This window comes from Gloeophyllum trabeum, assembly GCF_000344685.1.
Source record: "Gloeophyllum trabeum ATCC 11539 unplaced genomic scaffold GLOTRscaffold_00005, whole genome shotgun sequence".
In the NCBI taxonomy this organism is placed as follows: Eukaryota; Fungi; Basidiomycota; class Agaricomycetes; order Gloeophyllales; family Gloeophyllaceae; genus Gloeophyllum; species Gloeophyllum trabeum.
In genome coordinates, this window is record NW_006920414.1 from 891,583 (window position 1) to 908,868 (window position 17,286).

Genomic DNA, 17,286 nt, shown 5'->3' on the forward strand with positions numbered 1-17,286 from the left:
ACCTAGGTGCGACTTTTCGCCGATGTAAGCCCTTGCAAAAGAATGAATGCTAACTAGTACACCTCGATTCTTCCTCTTGATAAGTAAGTAATAAATAGCCCATGCGCGAGACACCCAGAATAACAAGCGACACCCAGAACAACGAGCGACAGCCCTCAATTTGCGTCGACTAGTGAGGAATCAATAGCCCGTTCGTGAGATACTCGGAGTAACGAGAGGTAATCCTTGCGAGTGCTGCGGTCCAGCCAGAGGCGGCGCAGGAACAGACTTCACACCGGCCAGGACTCGGACCGGACCGTCGAGATCCATGAGGCAGCGGCATCGGGGAACTATGGAAGTCACTTCGTCATCATGGGTTCCAGCAAGCAGAATCTATCAAATATACCTGCCACACCATCACACCCCCACCTGATAATGACACGAGGAAGTCAGTCTAGTATCTCGAAGCGGTAGAACCAGTGAGAGTAGATGCACGTACTCCAGCCTTGGTTCTTGGCCTGCTGGACACAGGTGGCGAGCGTGGACGGATCTATGTAGCCGTTATTGGCGTCACCGGTTGTGGCGGGCTTGCCGATGACGAGCTTGTTGAGGCTGACTCCGTTGGCAGCGATTTGGAAGAGCGCAGATTGTGGCCAGGTGCTCGAGGAAGTAGTAAGCAAGCCTGCGCAGGTGGTATACTCCGAGGTTCCCTCTGGCCGGTAATTCAGCATGGTTCCGATGAGACGGAAGGGAACTACTGACGATTGTAGAACTGGATGTTGTACTGTGCCAAAATCCATGAGGATCCGGTGACACTGCAGTCGTATAGGAACGTACCCAATCAATCAGACTGCCAACGGCTTTGTCCACTGCAAGATATCCTCCTCCGCTCCACACGTTAGGGGAGAACCTGGAAGAACTGAATAAGCTGTATGTTGCCTGATTGCGCTACATACCAAGGAGCAACCGCTAGATATAATCATCTCAGAGGAGTAACCAAGGGTGACCAGGTAGATACTTACGAGCATGGGTGATGATGTACTGTGGCGAGGGAAGCTGCTTGCGCAATTCCGTCGTGAAACTGATAAGCCAGGTCTCGGCAGCTCCAGTGCTGGCATCGAAAGCATTAAAGTCCTACAAGCAAAATTTTACACGATGCCAATAGTGCACAGCATGTAGAACACACCTCGTAGTCGACGTCGACACCGTCCAAGCCGTACTGCTTGACCCAGGCTGCTATTGTGTCAGCAGTGCTTACGGGATCCGCACCGCTCGAAGTGGGGACATCGGTGGATCCAAAGACGGAGACGATGAGGGAAATCCCGGCAGCATGGTACTGAGACAGTATAGTAGAACGATCGGAGGCGCTGAGCGTCGTCCACTCCTGAGCTTTGTCCCAAGCACCCTCAATGAGCAGGAAGGAGAGCGCGCTGCAGGCAGGTTCAGTAGATAGTTCCAAGAACAAATATCGAAGAGGGGAAGCTCACAAGACGTTGTATCCCTGAATGAAGAATACCTTGTCAATATCTGCGTGACTTCCTCTGGCAATTTGGACGTCTTACCGTAACCTGGGAGACCGGGGGCGGACCTGTGGTGCCAGAGACGTACTTGTCACTATAGATCACCCAACGCGGCGCAGCGGGCGTCGCACGCTTGAGGATATCGCGGGCCTGCTCGTTCAGCCCGGCGTACTCGGGCTGGTCCAAATCCAGAGGGAAGGCGGACACGCTCGCCAGGAAGGCGAAGGCGGCTATGAGCCCGGAGAGGAGGAAGGAAACCATCACTCGGCAGATGAAGCTGGACCTGGACGAGTACCGGCGGGGAGTGCTGGACGAGCAGACAGGGCGTCTGGATTTATACTCTGGAGTACGAGTACCCCAGGAAGTGGGTGTGCGGTAGCTCAGGGAAAGCCCTCCCAAATGGTCGAAGGACGCATGAGGTCTACATGCCAAACCAGCTCACCATGCGGGAGAAAGCGTAGAGAAAAGACCCGCGGGTAGTCCTGATCGCCAGGATGTTGCACCTCCAGGCTGCAGGATAGCAAGTATGGGTGTCACGAGCAATGGAGGATCCTTGCTATCAAGGGCCTCCGCATGCTGAGCAAGGCTAGGGGGTATCAACTAGGCCGGGGATTGGTCGTAAAGTCTGCAGGAAATGATAGCGAAGAAGTACGGGCGCTGCTCAACGGCACCAGCGGATCGAGGAAGCAGCTGCTACATTGGCTGGATACGCGTGTGCACTCAGACGAGACGGCCGATGAGCATCCAAGACGTCTATATTTGGGCCATTGCACTTGCTATCCCAGTACCGATAGCGCTGGGACCGTATGGCCAATAGGACAGACCGCAGCGACGACCAGAGAGTAACCCACATCCCAGGTAGTCGTGCACCTGGCCTGCTGTGCTCGTAGGCCTGAGCAGCAGTGCAGCAAATGTTGACTTACCCGTTGTTGCATATCATGAGTCCGGGGTGGACATGGACATGGACATGATATCCTCGTGGCACCCCTGTACAGATAGAAGTCGATCCGCACCTAAATGGTCCGAGAGGAGAGCACGGAACGAAAGCTGGAAGGACCGTCGTTGGAGATACGGTAGGATGTGGTCTGCCGCGCCCATGAGAAGCACGGCATGTGCTGATACGAGTCCATGGGCACACATGGGTCGTACATTTCCCATGAGCGTCATGGATATCTACGACGCAGACGTTAATTTTAGGATGACAAAAGAGACATCTCTGTCGTCCGAAGCCCGCAGCAGTCTTAAATCGTTGTATCCTGGGATATGATACAGCTACAGCGCGATGCATATGTCTGCCGTTGCACATCGATGATAGCAGAGTATCACACTGACGAGTCCGGAGATATTGGTCAGAACCGGTGATAATGGAGGGAGTTACGGCTACTGCTACCGCATGGCGGCTAATTATGCCATACTGCAGCAGCGAAAACGCAACCAGGGATGGATGTCGAATGTAACTTGGCTGGAATTACCGCCACAAGGTCACAGCTCGTCGGAATGATCCGGCTTCCGCATCAGGGAGATTTCGGACAGCACGCAGTTGGCCAATCATCACGGTCGGCCTGGCAGGTAAATGCATCTCTTCTTTTCTAGGCCTATACCTATTGATTACGAACATCTTAAGGCAGACACCGCCCAAGGTAACTAGACTAGTGTACTCCAGAACTGAATGGTATCCTCTGGTTGATCCCAATGAGCCTGCCAGACCCGTCAGAATCACACCCTACAATTCTCGACTCAAGAGAGAGAACCTACAAAATGATTCCCATTCATAGAGTGTACCTCAAGCTTCCGGTATGTCTTCCCTTCCATCTCCATCTCCTCTATCTTCTTCCGCAGTTGCGCAGCGCCCCAGACAATATCAGGGTTCGTCTGCCGGCACCACACCAACTTGACCTTCAAGCCCGGAAACCCCTCCGCCTCCCGCTTATCCGTAAATATCCTCTCGAAATTCTCTCTGAACACCTCCGCGCCCATGTACCGCACGAACCCTTCCCCGCGCTGCAGCGCCTCGGGGTCCGACACCGCCGCGTCCAGCCGGTGATATGTGGGTGACGGGTTGTCGAGGCTCCGCGTCGCGAGCCCCGCGACGCACCCAGACTCGGGGTCGGGGTGCTGGTAGTACCCCGTCACCCAGATGTTGAAGACGGCGGCTTTTTGCGCCATGGAGGGGATGGAGGGGTCGCGGAAGACGTTGTAGAGGTCGGGGGGCTGGACGAAGCCGAAGACGTACGAGGGGCTGTCTGGATGGGTCCCGTTTCGACGCATTATTCCTCAGGAGGGGTGAATCTCGTACCATATATAATATAACCCCTGAGGTAATCCCTCAACAACGCTTTCTTGTCTTCCTCCAGAAGCCCAAGGTTGGCGATGGCCGCGGACGTCTGCGCGTTCCCGGAGGACCACGCCAGCACGGATATCCCACCGCTCCCGTCCGCACCCACTTTCGGGATCCCCGACGAGCGCGCGTACCACGCCAGGAACGACGCGATGTCCAGCCCGAGCCCGCGCAGCGCCGCCGCCTGCTCGTCCACGCGGGGGCTCCGGATCTGCACGATCTCCTTGGGGGAGATGCGCGTCGAGCCCGGGTAGTCCCGCCGGTTCAGCAGGACGAGGCGCAGGGAGTGCTGCGGTGCCAGAGGGAGGAGACGGTGGAAGACGGCTAAGTGTGGTGGGTCAGTTGTTTCGGGGAGATGGTGGGTGTCTGGGGGTGTTACCGCTGTGATAGCTTGTGCCGTGGATGATGAGGAGGGTTGTGTAGGTGCCGTCGTGCGGTGCGCCGCTGTCTTCGTAAAAGAACTGGACAGCTTTGTCGTTTACTGGCTCTGAGATCATTGCTGCGTATAAGGCAGCAATCAACGACGATGCAATGCTGGAGACCCTCTCGGGACGACGCCAGTCATTGTGGGAGAAACCAGAGAAGTAATGGTAGCCATGAGAACCTATGACAGCACGGCTCTCGCAGGATATCCCACCGAGGATGAGAAACGGGAGAGTAAAGAACCAAGTTGATTATAGCCTCGGAACCGCTTGCGGCACCGGCGTATCTTGACAAGTTTGCGCTGTGAACAGGGCAGGATAAGAGCAAAATCTTAGATTCACTTTTGATATTGCAGCTGACTTCCGTCCAGAATACGACGGCAAAGGCTCACACGACACAGATGCTTCCAGTCCGAGTCGTTCAAGCGGCTCCATAGTGCGTGTATCCCCTACAGAGGCGCGCTGACGACTGGACATGCGGCACGCTGATGTCCTCGCATTTAAAAGGTATCCTGTTCTGTTTCAAGCTGAACCGAGCGGAGGCGAGCTGTATGGACTTGTCAGAGGAGGTCGAAAGAGAATACCTACTTCAGACTGACCGAAGCCTAGGCCTCGGTCGTTGAAATGGCGCTTCAGACCCATCATTGTTTTGGGATCCAGTCTCGCTGTCGGCGCAGTACACTATAGCTAGGATGCGGTATCAAGTGGTAAGGGATTTCGTGTAAAGTGGATGCTGGAATGTTGAGACGAACCGAGGGTGAAGCTGAAGTCGGTCTCTCCTCCTGCCCTCCACTTAATACTTCACTTCATCGCGGAATCTGCCCAAGGCCTGCGAAGCTAGTACCTCCGATCGCTGGTACCGGTGACCTACCCGAGGCGACCTTTCAGATGCTAAGATGCTTACCGTTCACTTCACCGTTTGATGTAACATCTGCTTTGCCGTGCCAGATATATGACTCGAGCTGGCCCTTCGATACTAGGCCATCCTGAAACAACTGAGTCTATCTGGCGTTCCCACTTCTTGCGGTCTCGACGCTTCTCCCAACTAGTGTTGATCCTCGGTTCTCTCATAAACTACGTCTTCCTCTGCTTCTTCGGCGACAACCCTCTGAATGAAACATACCAACTGCATCCACCGGGCTCACTCCCTGGAACGGCCATACTAAACACGACCTGGCGCAGGAGCAACGCTACCCGGAAGCAGACGAAGAAGTGTGGAGACCTCAGGGAGAGCAGCACGCGCGGAACACGCCTTGGCTCGGTGAAGCCGGGATGGAACTGGGCGCTATTGTAGCAATGAGCCTTGGACAGCGGTCTGAGGGCAGGGGCGGCCCCCGGAATGTTGTGATGCACCTCGTCTTGCAAGCTAGGACCGAAGTATGGACAGTGATAGGAGACATATTGTATCGCTGATAGTAACAATTGTGCCTATGATACATTTAGTTGAAGCCTCTGTGGCTTACGCTGACCGAACGTCGAAAACAGGGCTTGCCAGTGAGAACTTGAAGTGATACTGACCTTTCGTGATTGATGTCACAGCCGGAGTTGCCCTGAAAGTGGAACCTATGATATTTATATACCACTAATAACCTTTTTTCTCGGTTCTGATTGGCTGTTCAAGATTGGCCGGCCGTGGTAAGTGCCACAAGAACAATGAGGCTGTGACACTGTGACCTAACGCGTCGATGACGGACGCGTTCGTCTGGACGAGCCACTGCAAGTGACTCCATCTTCAGAGATTGGGACCCAGACCAGCTTGTGGGTGTCTTCATCAACTAGTCTATCTGTCCGTGTTTTCCGACTGGTTCCGCGTCGTCGAGCAGCGGCATGTGTCACGGCAGTGCTGTGCAAGCCAGGGTGACCCAACCTACTTTGGCTCTGGTTCAAATATTGCTTTTGGGTGATATATAAACAGCTGTCGCCACTGGTGCGTGCACATTCCTTTCTCTTCATTATGTCGAAAGGTGCAAGTCAACGTCACCCCTGAAGAAGGGGACCAACCCGGAGGGTAACTCGGAACATATCATCGAACACATCAAAGAAATGGCCAGCGAGGAACTGGCAGGCTACCAAGCATCAGGAATCGATGGCCTGGTTGAGCACATATTTCCCGACATCGCTCTCCCTTGCCCCCTTCAAGCAATATATGATCACATCTCCAAGCCCGGAGGCAAATATCTACCCGGAGAAGAGGAGTGGGATGCGTGCCCGAACCTCAACCTACGATCCGCGAGTGGTAAGCAGGAGAAGAAGCTAGCCTTTCTTCTGAAAGGCCTCTCCGGCGACATCGGCACCTTCGTTCGTACTACATTCCATTACGATGTCCATCCCCGGGCTGTTACGGGCAACTTCGCGGGGGGCGTCAGCCTTCCCAGAGGCCCTCCAAATACCGGTCGGCATCCCGATCTCCTTTTCTTTGAGAAGGGTGCAGCATATACATGGGAGAATGTTGTTGGCTGTTGGGAGCTCAAGAATAACAGCAGCTCTGACAACAAGCACGAAGCGCGTCGCCAACTCGCCGAGCGCGCTCTCATGATCTATGAATCTCAGGACAACAGGCGCTTCGTACCGGGAGTGTCTGTCCTCGGTTACCAGATTATCTTGCATGTCATCGATCGTGCCGGTGAAGTGTCGTCTGCTCCATTCGACATGCGTACAGAGCCTCTCTTGTTCCTGCGTCTCGTGGTGGGCTTCATGTTTTCGGGGCGGGAATACCTTGGCTTTGATCCCAATATCAAGGAGCTTGACGACGGGAGTCGTTGCATAACGATAAAGAACAAGACGTACATGATCCACCAGAGGTTGCACAAAAGCCATAACCTTCGTGGACGCGGGACCTCTTGTTGGCGGGCAACTTGTGAAGGCGCCGCGTATGCCATCAAAGACTATTGGACGGACAAGAGTCGTGCGTCCACGGAGGCCAAGTTGCTCTCGAAGGCCAAAGGAGTGGAAGGGGTACCAACCTTGGTAGCTCACGATATCATCACCTTCAACGGGAAACAGGACACGACAGGCCTAGTCCGCAAAGTACTTGACAATCCTCTGTACAGAGAGCAGTGGGAGATTTTTGATATCCGCGTTCATCGCCGTCTTGTCTTAATGCCATTTGCTATGCCTATCTACTACTTCAAAACGAAGAAGGAGTTAATCGGGGCTTTCATAGATACTATCCAAGGTATGTCTGTCCTAGATGGTTAATGCGACATCCGCGAATGACGGCCGGTCTGTGCTTATAGCGCACAAGGACTTGTTGGAGAAGGCCAAAATCCTTCATCGAGATATCAGTATTAGTAATCTCATGCTTGTGGCGCAGATGGAAACTGGCCGTAAACACAGACGGGGTCTTCTTATCGACCTAGACTATGCGACGGAATATCCTGAACCGGAACACAGGCAGACGGCTCAAGGTGCCAGAACGGTTAGTGCACCGAACACATCTTCCACAGTTGTGCTAATGATTTCACAGGGCACGACCCCGTTTATGGCCCTTGAACTACTGAAAAGTGGTGCAAAGGTTGCCCACAAGCCCGAATGGGACTTAGAATCATTCCTCTACGTGCTCATATGGATTTGTGTCCTCTACTTCGGGCCGTGCAATAGACGACGCACAGATGTGCTAGTCAATGACACCACCTTGAGTGGCTGGCTGAGAGGTGATTTCAAGACAATTTGGGAGAACAAACTCGGCAGGATGAAGCTTGACGAACTTTGGGCCGACTTGCTGGACGAATTTGCCCCTTATTTCGAGGATCTCAAGTCGTGCATTTCCGAGTGGCGAGCACACCTTTTCCAAAGCTCCGATCCGCGAACGCACGACAAGGTCATTGCCATCCTGCGGGAGACTTACAACAAACTTCCGGACGAAGAGGAGCCCTTCACAGACCCCACGCTCGTGATTGCGGGCCCCTCGGCACAAGCATCCGCGGGGCAGGATACTGCACTGCCTGTCACCCCAAAGCGAACGAGGAAGGAGTCAGATTTCTCGGACGTCAATCGACGGGAGGATGTGATGCATGGCGGGAAGCGCCTGCGCAAAGACAAGCTGGAGAATGCCTACTATTCGGAGCAACTTTTCCCGTCAGGCGGCCAGAGCTCTCATCAAGCCTCCCTGGGCAGCTTCGCACCGACGGACGCAGAGGAAGGGTGTTCCTCGTCTGCTTCGGGGTCCGTAGAACCCGCCCACCCGCTCCGAAGGACTCGCAGGGAAAGTGTGCCGTCGTTGAAGGTACGGGAGAGTAGGAGGTCCTGAAGCAGCTGAAGTCCGCAAGCCTGGTTCGGGATATGGAGGGAATAGGATTGTTTGGTTAAATATGTGGTTGGATGTGTGCGGTATCTACTGGAGGTTGTAAGTTCGCTGTTTCTGCTGTCGCTCGCTGTCATGTCGTATGTGCTCTGTCCTCGCTGTCGCAATGATGAGTTCTCTGTTCTACATGTGCATATGGACCGTTTAGCGCTCTCCGTCGATAAACCATCGCGTTAAGTAGAAGAGTGATCAACGACTGGATGAACTCTTCGCAATTCGCCCTTCCTTGCCATTCTCATGGCACTATGTAGTCGCTCAAGATCAAGCTCTGGGCATGTGATTCGCCTATCGGCCACCAGGACGTACGTGGTATTTACGCATAACAATGCATCTATCTATCTATCGTCAAGAAACAGAGCACCGTATAATTACACTATAATGTTACATTCCCAAGCGATCATCAATCAATCCGAGTCGTCCAAAGTGGTTCGCTTCGTCAAGTAATCCGATACCAGTCCGTGTATGCGTGCGAGGGGTATGCTGAGTGATGCAATAAAAGAATACGGGACGTGATCAAGGCGAACGCGTGAATCGGAAAAGGCCAAATAAGGAATAGGGAACGCCCCAGTCAAAGGACTCCTGTTAAGTAGTTTCTCGGCACAAAACAAGCACGAGGCCCCCCTTACCCCCCCGTGCCTGCCAAGTTTCGGCACAGACAGCCGTCGGTCAGTCGACCCCCTCAGGACAACACTCGTTCCCCCCAGACAAGTCGGTGCCGATGCGCCCTGTACGCGCCCCTCACCGCTGTCCACGCGCCCCACAGGAACACCAGCACGCACGCGGCGAACAGCGCGCGCATGAGCGCGCGCCAGCGCCACGACACGGGCGCGTCGCGCGCGAAGACCGCCGCGCGCCAGCGGTCGTACCAGTCGCGGTTGAGCCACTCGAGGTCGGCGACGAGCGCCTGCGCCTTGCGCCGCCCCGCGTCGTATGCCGCGCGGACTTGGAGGGTCTGCGTGCGGATGGTGGGGAGCTGCGAGGAGAGGGAGGAGAGGAGGGAGAGGGAGGAGTCGAGCTGCGCGGTCATGCGCGGGACGTAGTCTGTTTCGGCTTTGCGTGCGCGGGCGGTGTTGCGCTGGGGCGGGGGGCGGGGTCAGTGGGTGCTAGGGTGATAGGGACGATCAAAACATACCCGGAGAATGGTGATGGCCTCCTGCAGGAGCCCGTCTATCGCGCGGTAATTGCCCAGGTGCTCGGACAGTCTCGACTAGATACCATAGTGGATATATGTCAGCCGCTGCCTGGCTAGGGAGCGCAGTACGGACCTCGACTTCCTTGAGCTGCCGCTCGTACCCGACGGCGCGACTCAGCGTCCTGTCGACGACAACATCGAGGCTCCTGACCGCGCGCTAACGTCAGAAAACTTCCCCTGGCGGAGCTGCAGGACGGCAACGCTCACTGGGTCGGCACGCTGGGGTACACCGCGCCGCGGGGGTGGTGGGAGACGCGCTCCTGGCTGTACTGCGACGTCGGGGACGACATGGACGACGAGCAAAGCAGAAAGGAGAGGCGGGGGACAGGAAAGGAGGCGGAACTTGAAGCGAAGAAAAGGAGAGAGAGAGTTAATAAAAGCAGCCTCGGATCGGACTGTACGTAAATGCCCCGCCTCAAGGCCATCGCGCACGTGACTACCTTTGTGGCGGGATTGCATCACTTCATTTCGCTGTTAGACTTTAATTACAGTATTTACAGCGATACAGCCATGGCGCCGACGAGAGCGCAGCTGCTGAAAGCCGCACAGGCGCTCTGCGACGACTTTGCCGCAAAGAAAGACCTCGACGCGCTCCTCGCGCACTTTAGCACGACTCACCAAGCCACCGCCGTCGAGCACGGCGAGCCCTGCCTCGCGCCCTTCCTCGGCCGCCCCTTCACCGGCCACGACAGCATCAGAAAGTACTTTCAGCTCCTCCAGGAGCACCTCTCCTACGAGGACATGCGCTTCTCCGAGTGGGTGGTCGACGCGGAGGCGGGCAGGGTCGCGGTCAAGGGCCAGGCGGACTTTACGTGGACGGCCACGCAGGAGGCGTGGAGCGAGACGTTCCATTATGCGTTGGATTTCGACGAGGAGCTGAAGGTGACGGATTATCAGGTCTGGGCGGACTCGGGGGCTGCATATCTTGCGAGGAAGGGGCGGTTGAGCGAGGAACGGAAAGTACGTTGAGGGAATTTGTCTGCTCCTCCCTGCTTACGGTGATCGATGTAGGCAGATACAAAGTAAACTCGATATTGTTGCTGTAATGTAAGATACTCTTGATGAAGAATGTCATAAATCGTACCGTTCTGTCAAGGTTATGCAACTCACGTCCGAGATTTGCATAGTGGTACGCTGAGCAATACGTACGTCTTCAACTTCTTTGTACAGAGGTTCGTCGGCGATTCATTCAGTGAGGCACGCAGGGCGGAATTATCGACTCGGACGTTCGGACATTTGCCTCCGAAAGGTGCGGATAAACCTCGGATAAATGGTACCCTACACGGTTACACCCTCAACTCTGCTACAAACCTGCTATGCTGCATTTGCTTGACATGGTTGAGCTGCTACACACCCTATTGAAAACAAAAGCAGAGCTAGCTCGTTGCCAAGGTTATCCAGAGCTTGCCAAGTTGCGATGACCGCACTGCACCGGGCTTAAATCTGGTGCTAGGTCAGCAGGCACTCATACATTTGATATCACTTTATGCCAGAGCTGCAACTGACTAGGTCTCCGCGCTTACTACAGTACCACTACCACAGCGCCACTAGATACCTCCGTGCTTCTGCATGCTTTCCGACCCAGTCAACGACAGAGGCGTCCACTTCTCCTACTCAGACACCGGCCCACCTACAGCGACCTCCGAGCCCTACAGCACGCTTGTCCTCATCCACGGCACCAGCTACCACAGTGGTACGTCTCTCCCCCCGCTCCATTGCGCATATACCCATCCTTGCTAGCAATCTTCCGCCCCCTCATCCCCCACGCCCCCGCCAACAACCTCCGCCTCGTCCTCCTCAACCGGCGGGACTACCCCGGCACCACGCCCACCTCTCCCGCTGAAGTCGCGCGAATCAGGAGTGACGACACGCATGTCCAGGCTGAAGCACTCAAGGATCTTGGTGTGGAGCTCGCGCAGTTCCTGGTGTGGTATGTGCGCCGCGCGCGGGTGTCGGATGTCCAGAGCGGAGGGGGCATAGCGGTGCTGGGGTGGAGCTCGGGGAACGCGTGCGGGTGCGCGATGCTTGCGCATTTGAATGCTTTGGGCGACCAAGAGCAAAATGTGATCAAGAAATATCTGAAGACGTACATCATATACGGTACGTACTTCCGCGTCCCCGCTTTCCCGTGAATGTGCAATGCAGAGCCCACCGCAGATGCGCCGTGCTACGTCTTCGGCCTCCCGCCCCCGCCCGAGGTCTACGACGCCTGGCAGGACCCCGCGCTGCCCACCCTGCAAGCGAAGACGCAGGCGTTCAACGCGTGGGTCACCGCGTACTTCCACCACCCTGATGCGTCGTCAGGCGATTTTGCTGGTCTTGCGAAAGGACCCGTCGTCAACCCAGCCCCAGAGAAGACGCCAACGATTCAGAGGTTGAATTTGGCTGAGGTGACGGCGCCGGACGCGCGAACGAGGGGAGAGGGGTGGGTGCAGTATATCGATGGTGGGGTGTATAGAGAGAATGTACGCAAGATCTTTCGGGATGAGAAGTATGTGGGGATGTTCCCGGGTCTCAGGGTGAGGCTGGTGTATTGCGACCAGACGATCCCCGAGATGGTCTGGGCCGCGCATAGGCTGAAGAAGGAACTGGACGAGGGGAATAGTGTGAGGAAGTTGGAAATACGTGTTGTGGAGGGCAATCATTTCGTGAGTTGCGGGGCCTTACGCTTGTTCGACAATGTTATTGACGGAAGTGCGCGCTGACACTGGTCTGGTTTACGAAGGCACATTGGGATAAGCCAGAGGAGACTTTGCGCTCGTGGGCGTCTCTACTCTGAGCTTCGCGCTTCCTGTTGTATACGTGGATGGCGTGGCGCCGTTCAGAGTGGTTGAAAACGGCAGCGAGGCTTTTGGCATTATTCGTCTTATGCATCCAGCAGCACACGTCGTATTCGCCTACTGAGATACTCAGATATCTCAAGGACTCGTACTTAACCGCTCTGGTTTTCTGCGGCAACTACATCCAGCCAGACCTCCCCCCTCGCGGGGACTCCCAAATAGCTGTCCCCCCGCTAGGCCTATTCTGCATGCTCAAGACGTGGCGTATGCTGGGCTCATTATGGTTACTCCGATATCCGACGGTGAATACAAGGGCTACTCGTGCTCCGCAGTAACGGGTGCCTATTTCTGTACTGCATCGTATTCTTCGACGCCGTCTTACGAGCCTCGTGTTGGGGTGCACGACGTTGGCTGTCCAGCTCGTATCAAGATCCTTGTGGCACCCTTCCGCCCAAGCATTCTTGAACAGCCCTCAGGCCAAGCGGGAGTGGGGTCGCTCTAGTTTTTAGAAAACGTGGCGTAGACGAATGCAATGCCCGACCCGCTGAGCCATCGAAATGGAGATACCTGTACAGCACCTGGCATGAACACTACACCCTTCGCGTGTTCCCAAAGTCAGGCTAGTACATCGCGGGCAGCCTGCCTACCCGACGCCTTGGAGACTTCTTCACAGGAGGTTCCCTGTGGACAGCGAGATGCGGGTGTTGGGGTCACAGTGCCTCCAAGTACGCGTCATCGCAACCCCGGGCGGAAGTACGACCGCTGAAGCCACCCGTCCATTCCCTGTCAGCATTAGCACTGGGACTCCAGCGATGTTGCATTGACGAGAAAAAGAGGGGCTCCTTCCGAAGAAGAGAGAGATTTCAAAAAATACGACGCGGGACTCATCCCGAAGGATGTGGCGCGAGGATAATCCCCAAGGACTTCGCCTGATGGCGGAAAGATACAGTCTCAAAGAGGTAGCGGCACTGCTTAAGGAAGAGACATATCGCCTGCTGAAGTAACCGAAGCAAATTTGATGTTTCCAGGTGTCATGATGAGGAAAACCCCGAGGTAGTAGATGGCCATGTCAGTCGCTGTAGCACCACAAGTCGACCTTCAGACCGGGATAACGAAGTTGATCTCCTTTGGTCAGTCGACACTCAAAAATCGGCAGAGGCTTGAATAGTATCGGATGGCGAAGACGGTCGAAAAATATGGGACTACTATGGAGTCAGACATCAGACGAGAGATGAGACAAGACACCAGGAGGTTCAATTTCGAAGCACGGAAGATAGTCTTTCACGATTAGTTATTCGGTCGATAGTCCTTGCGGAAAGTCGGCATCGCTCAGACGGGAATCCTCGGAATAGGTCCTGCCAGAGAGGGATTCGGAAGTGTCGCCAGAGTCTCATGAAGGGAGACCGTACCGGCCCTTAGCAGTATGGCAGGCAGTAACTTGTCCGGCCCAATGCATCGAAGCGAGACTCGAAGAAACCAATCAAATAACACTATCAACGAGTTAGAGCTTGAGGAAAGAGCACAGGGAGAAAGGTCTAGCGCCGCCGAAACGTGAGCCGGGATATAGTGCAAAGCCATTGTCTCGGACAATCTGAGCGTCTATCCGATGTTTTCGAGCACGCTGGAGTGGCGAGGTCCTGCAAGATGGGGTGGCGTCTTGCTTCCCATAGGCGCCAGCGAATTGTGGGTCCCAGCGATAGACAATCGCTAGAGCGTCCTATTCCAGAAAGCCGTCGGGTGAAGCAGGGAAGTCAGATGAGAGAAGGCAGATGGATCACACTGAGGCGAGCTAGCGTCGCTCTTATATATCTTCGCCGACCTTTCACTTTTTTGTGCTTTGTTTCAACAAGGGGAATCGTTTGTTGTTCCTCCTTGCACAAAGCACAAAAGGTGTCGCCACTCGCGAGCCTCATGAAAGCCTAACCTTTGACGCCACCTGGATCCCTATCAGGCAATCATAAATAGAACACCTGCCTGCACACTGCCACCGTCCGCCGGCCTCTTGTGATTGTCCGGGTCCGGCACTCCTTACCAGATAGAAGCCGGGCGTACAATAGGAATCGAACGGATCTGCCTTGAGGCAACACTGCTTTCACAGCAAAAAAATTAGCGTTAATTGCCTGCAGGATCACAGTGCATCAGACGTGGGTTTCCTAACCCAGAACAAATAATTGCACGCCGTAGCCGCTCCATATGCACTCGCCACCCTGGGCGCCAGAACCCAGGCACCCTTCCAAGGGAGATACACCATTCCCCTGACTTCGGCTTCCTTTCGCGACGGCAGGCCGTGTTCGTAGGTGCGTGTGATCCATGACTTGTCGCTCCCAGACTTCTCGTTTGGAGGGGGTGACAGTGACCGGTACTTCTGGAAAAACCCTACCAATTCAGAGGGATTGATAAACTTGGCGTGGCTATGCGTGCCCACAGACACTTTGCGGAGAATGTGTTCCGCGGCAACAATTGTCAAGAGATATGAAAGGGGCGTGCGCGCTATGGTCGACAAAAAAAGGTGACCGCCAGGCTAAGCAAAGTATATCCGTAAGCAGTCAGGCATCATGGTTCCGGTTCCAACGCGCGCACCTTGAGAAGCTCGGCGCAAGCGGAGAGAAATCCCGCCGGATTGTCAACATGCTCGAGGACTTCCATGGAGCACACAATGTCATATCGCTGAGAGCCTCGGAGAAGTTCTTCCGCCGACGTGTATGCGTAGGTCAAAGATCCTTGGACGCCGGCTGATGCAGCAGACGGCGTTCTTGACGACAATCGTGGGTCAGCAGCAGCATGCAATGATGCGATACCAATATTTGCTTCCGACGCGTCGATACCCAGGGTACAGGCGCCTAATCGTGCCAGACTCTAGTGATTCTGTCGTAAATGAGTAGGACCCCTGGAATAAGGGACACCTACTTCTGAGAGCAGTCCCCCACCGCACCCCACATCTAAGACGTCCAAACCTTTCAGTAACCCGGGGCCATTCTCCATACGAGCAGCTACGTCTTCGCCCTGCTCTTCCCTCGTGATCTCGAGAATCTTCTCTCGAATAAATTGCATCCGAATGGGATTCATCTTGTGTAGAAAAGCAAATTCCCCGTGTTCGTCCCACCATTGCTGGGATAAGCGAGAGAAGAAAGCTATTTCAGAGGGGTTGACGGTCGAGGAGGGGGACGCTCCCGGGGACGCGTCTACGCGACGGGCAGAGGTATCGTGTGACGACCTTGAGTGTACGCCTCCTTGAATTTCTTTATAGCCGAAGTGACGTCGTTTCGAGATACGACGAGCAACTATCCAGCCTGAGTTGAGACTGAAAAGGTAAGTTTGGAACGCAGTAATTGAATACGGAGTTCCATACCCGGCAGTCATGATGTTCGGCGACCTAGCACTCCTGTCTACTGAGTGAAACTTGTGAACACAAGGCCCAGTGTTTGACCTGGTGTTGTTGCCACGGTGTGGCTTGGGGGTCGGCGTACAGAACGAACGCGTATTGCACGCGTCTCCTGGTTTGCTTAGCGCCACCACAGCTCTCCTGGCAACTGGGACTTGACTGAGACTCTTGATCCTGCATATTGTCTATCATATATCAACTACAGCACCCTCTTCATCTCGTAGTCTGACATATGCGCAGAGATTTCCAACCGCTACTAATCTCTCAAGTACAATGACGGACCGAAGTTCCTGGTTGAAGGGGACGCGCTGATGTATCACCTACGGTGAGCCTTACGGTCTCGTACCTCGAGGCTGTCCTTATTACAGTCGGTGACGGACGGTCAAACTTCCGAATTGGCTGGTCGCCTGCGCAGGGACACTTTACAAGAAGTGAGTGTGATTATCAAAAGCTATCCTGTGCTGTTGCTCTGGATACGACCGAAAAAAATAGACCATCGGTACAAGTACTATGTCTATCTTGACCCGATGCCCAAGTTGCAGACCCATATTCTTAAGAGTCGCAACGCCACCAGACGTAAGGTACGGCTTCATTCATCTGTACTCACGATTCAGAATGTAGCCAGGTCTGTGCGCCGTAGACCCGAGTGTTCTCGTTGTATGCTGGGGTGGGCCTCCCGGGGCTCACATCATTCGCCATCTGAGGGGGTGATAGAGGCTTCACTGGGTACCCAACAGATGCGCTCTCACATCAACCAGATTATCATGATGATAATAGCGCGGCGTAGACCTTCGCGAATACGACGATCATTACATTACTCAGACTATCGGGCGCTGTGCAATTGTCGTCCATGTCCGTGCGTATCGTTTCCTATCTCATACCGTATCTGCAGATAGAGTTCGCTCACAACTTCTAGGCCTGGCATGGTGTGGGCGAGCAGCTATTAACAGACTCTCGCGCAATCGCTCGGCGATGTCGGTGCAATTACTGAAATAGGATTCCCGACGCAGCAGCGGCGCCGCCGATTCTAGCTGGAAAGTTCATCAAGTGAGAAAATCGCATCTCGCACATGACCTCTATGAAACTGATCTCTTCGGCCTTGTCAATACTGGAAAGCCGAGCCTCGCAATCTTGTGGCCAGACCTTCGCGACCGTACAGGTGATATTATTATTGAGTACTACCGCCATCGGTTTTTGTATTTTGCTACAACAACTCTCGACACCCGACCGTCACGTAACCGTCCCGGCGTATTGTTTTCAGGTTGTATAGACAAGGCACCTCTTGTGCTCACCCTTGCTGCCCGAGTGGCTCCATTCGGAAGGGGAGTGGACGTCTCGGCAGCCCGCTCATACTCTACCTAGATGGTGAT

General features: G+C 54.7%; 7 protein-coding genes across 7 annotated transcripts; 3 read left to right on the plus strand and 4 right to left on the minus strand.

The window, feature by feature from the left end:
* Positions 1-12: 12 nt before the first annotated feature.
* GLOTRDRAFT_59531 (glycoside hydrolase) lies at positions 13-1,793 on the minus strand. The gene is made up of 10 exons (XM_007866903.1): positions 1,542-1,793; positions 1,467-1,480; positions 1,166-1,409; positions 1,002-1,113; positions 936-948; positions 817-889; positions 742-763; positions 479-691; positions 386-408; positions 13-329 (listed from the first exon to the last, which is right to left on the minus strand). Exons 1-10 carry the CDS (start codon positions 1,758-1,760, stop codon positions 270-272), a joined length of 993 nt encoding a protein of 330 aa, XP_007865094.1. The 5' UTR covers positions 1,761-1,793; the 3' UTR covers positions 13-269.
* A 1,350-nt stretch (positions 1,794-3,143) lies between these two features.
* On the minus strand, positions 3,144-4,699 carry GLOTRDRAFT_120887 (uncharacterized protein; the record flags this gene model as incomplete). Its single annotated transcript, XM_007866904.1, has 4 exons — positions 4,217-4,699; positions 3,796-4,161; positions 3,255-3,742; positions 3,144-3,197 (listed from the first exon to the last, which is right to left on the minus strand). The coding sequence occupies exons 1-4, from the start codon at positions 4,332-4,334 to the stop codon at positions 3,144-3,146; spliced, it is 1,026 nt and encodes a 341-aa protein (XP_007865095.1). The 5' UTR covers positions 4,335-4,699.
* A 2,347-nt stretch (positions 4,700-7,046) lies between these two features.
* GLOTRDRAFT_40249 (uncharacterized protein) lies at positions 7,047-7,842 on the plus strand (the record flags this gene model as incomplete). Its single annotated transcript, XM_007866635.1, has 3 exons — positions 7,047-7,434; positions 7,496-7,677; positions 7,726-7,842. Coding segments are annotated over 3 exons (687 nt in total), but the record flags the coding sequence as incomplete, so codon positions are not given.
* A 1,399-nt stretch (positions 7,843-9,241) lies between these two features.
* On the minus strand, positions 9,242-10,044 carry GLOTRDRAFT_128289 (uncharacterized protein; the record flags this gene model as incomplete). The annotated part of the gene is made up of 4 exons (XM_007866905.1): positions 9,242-9,637; positions 9,695-9,769; positions 9,828-9,900; positions 9,962-10,044. The coding sequence occupies 4 exons, from the start codon at positions 10,042-10,044 to the stop codon at positions 9,242-9,244; spliced, it is 627 nt and encodes a 208-aa protein (XP_007865096.1).
* Positions 10,045-10,201: 157 nt separating this feature from the next.
* On the plus strand, positions 10,202-10,843 carry GLOTRDRAFT_138102 (uncharacterized protein). The gene is made up of 2 exons (XM_007866906.1): positions 10,202-10,714; positions 10,766-10,843. The coding sequence occupies exons 1-2, from the start codon at positions 10,265-10,267 to the stop codon at positions 10,778-10,780; spliced, it is 465 nt and encodes a 154-aa protein (XP_007865097.1). The 5' UTR covers positions 10,202-10,264; the 3' UTR covers positions 10,781-10,843.
* Positions 10,844-11,087: 244 nt separating this feature from the next.
* On the plus strand, positions 11,088-12,833 carry GLOTRDRAFT_74957 (uncharacterized protein). Its single transcript, XM_007866907.1, has 5 exons — positions 11,088-11,207; positions 11,283-11,447; positions 11,495-11,854; positions 11,912-12,402; positions 12,480-12,833. The coding sequence occupies exons 2-5, from the start codon at positions 11,324-11,326 to the stop codon at positions 12,531-12,533; spliced, it is 1,029 nt and encodes a 342-aa protein (XP_007865098.1). The 5' UTR covers positions 11,088-11,207; positions 11,283-11,323; the 3' UTR covers positions 12,534-12,833.
* Positions 12,834-14,627: 1,794 nt separating this feature from the next.
* On the minus strand, positions 14,628-15,894 carry GLOTRDRAFT_74959 (ubiquinone biosynthesis O-methyltransferase; the record flags this gene model as incomplete). Its single annotated transcript, XM_007866908.1, has 3 exons — positions 14,628-15,055; positions 15,115-15,390; positions 15,442-15,894. 3 exons carry the CDS (start codon positions 15,892-15,894, stop codon positions 14,663-14,665), a joined length of 1,122 nt encoding a protein of 373 aa, XP_007865099.1. The 3' UTR covers positions 14,628-14,662.
* Between the last annotated feature and the right edge of the window lie 1,392 nt (positions 15,895-17,286).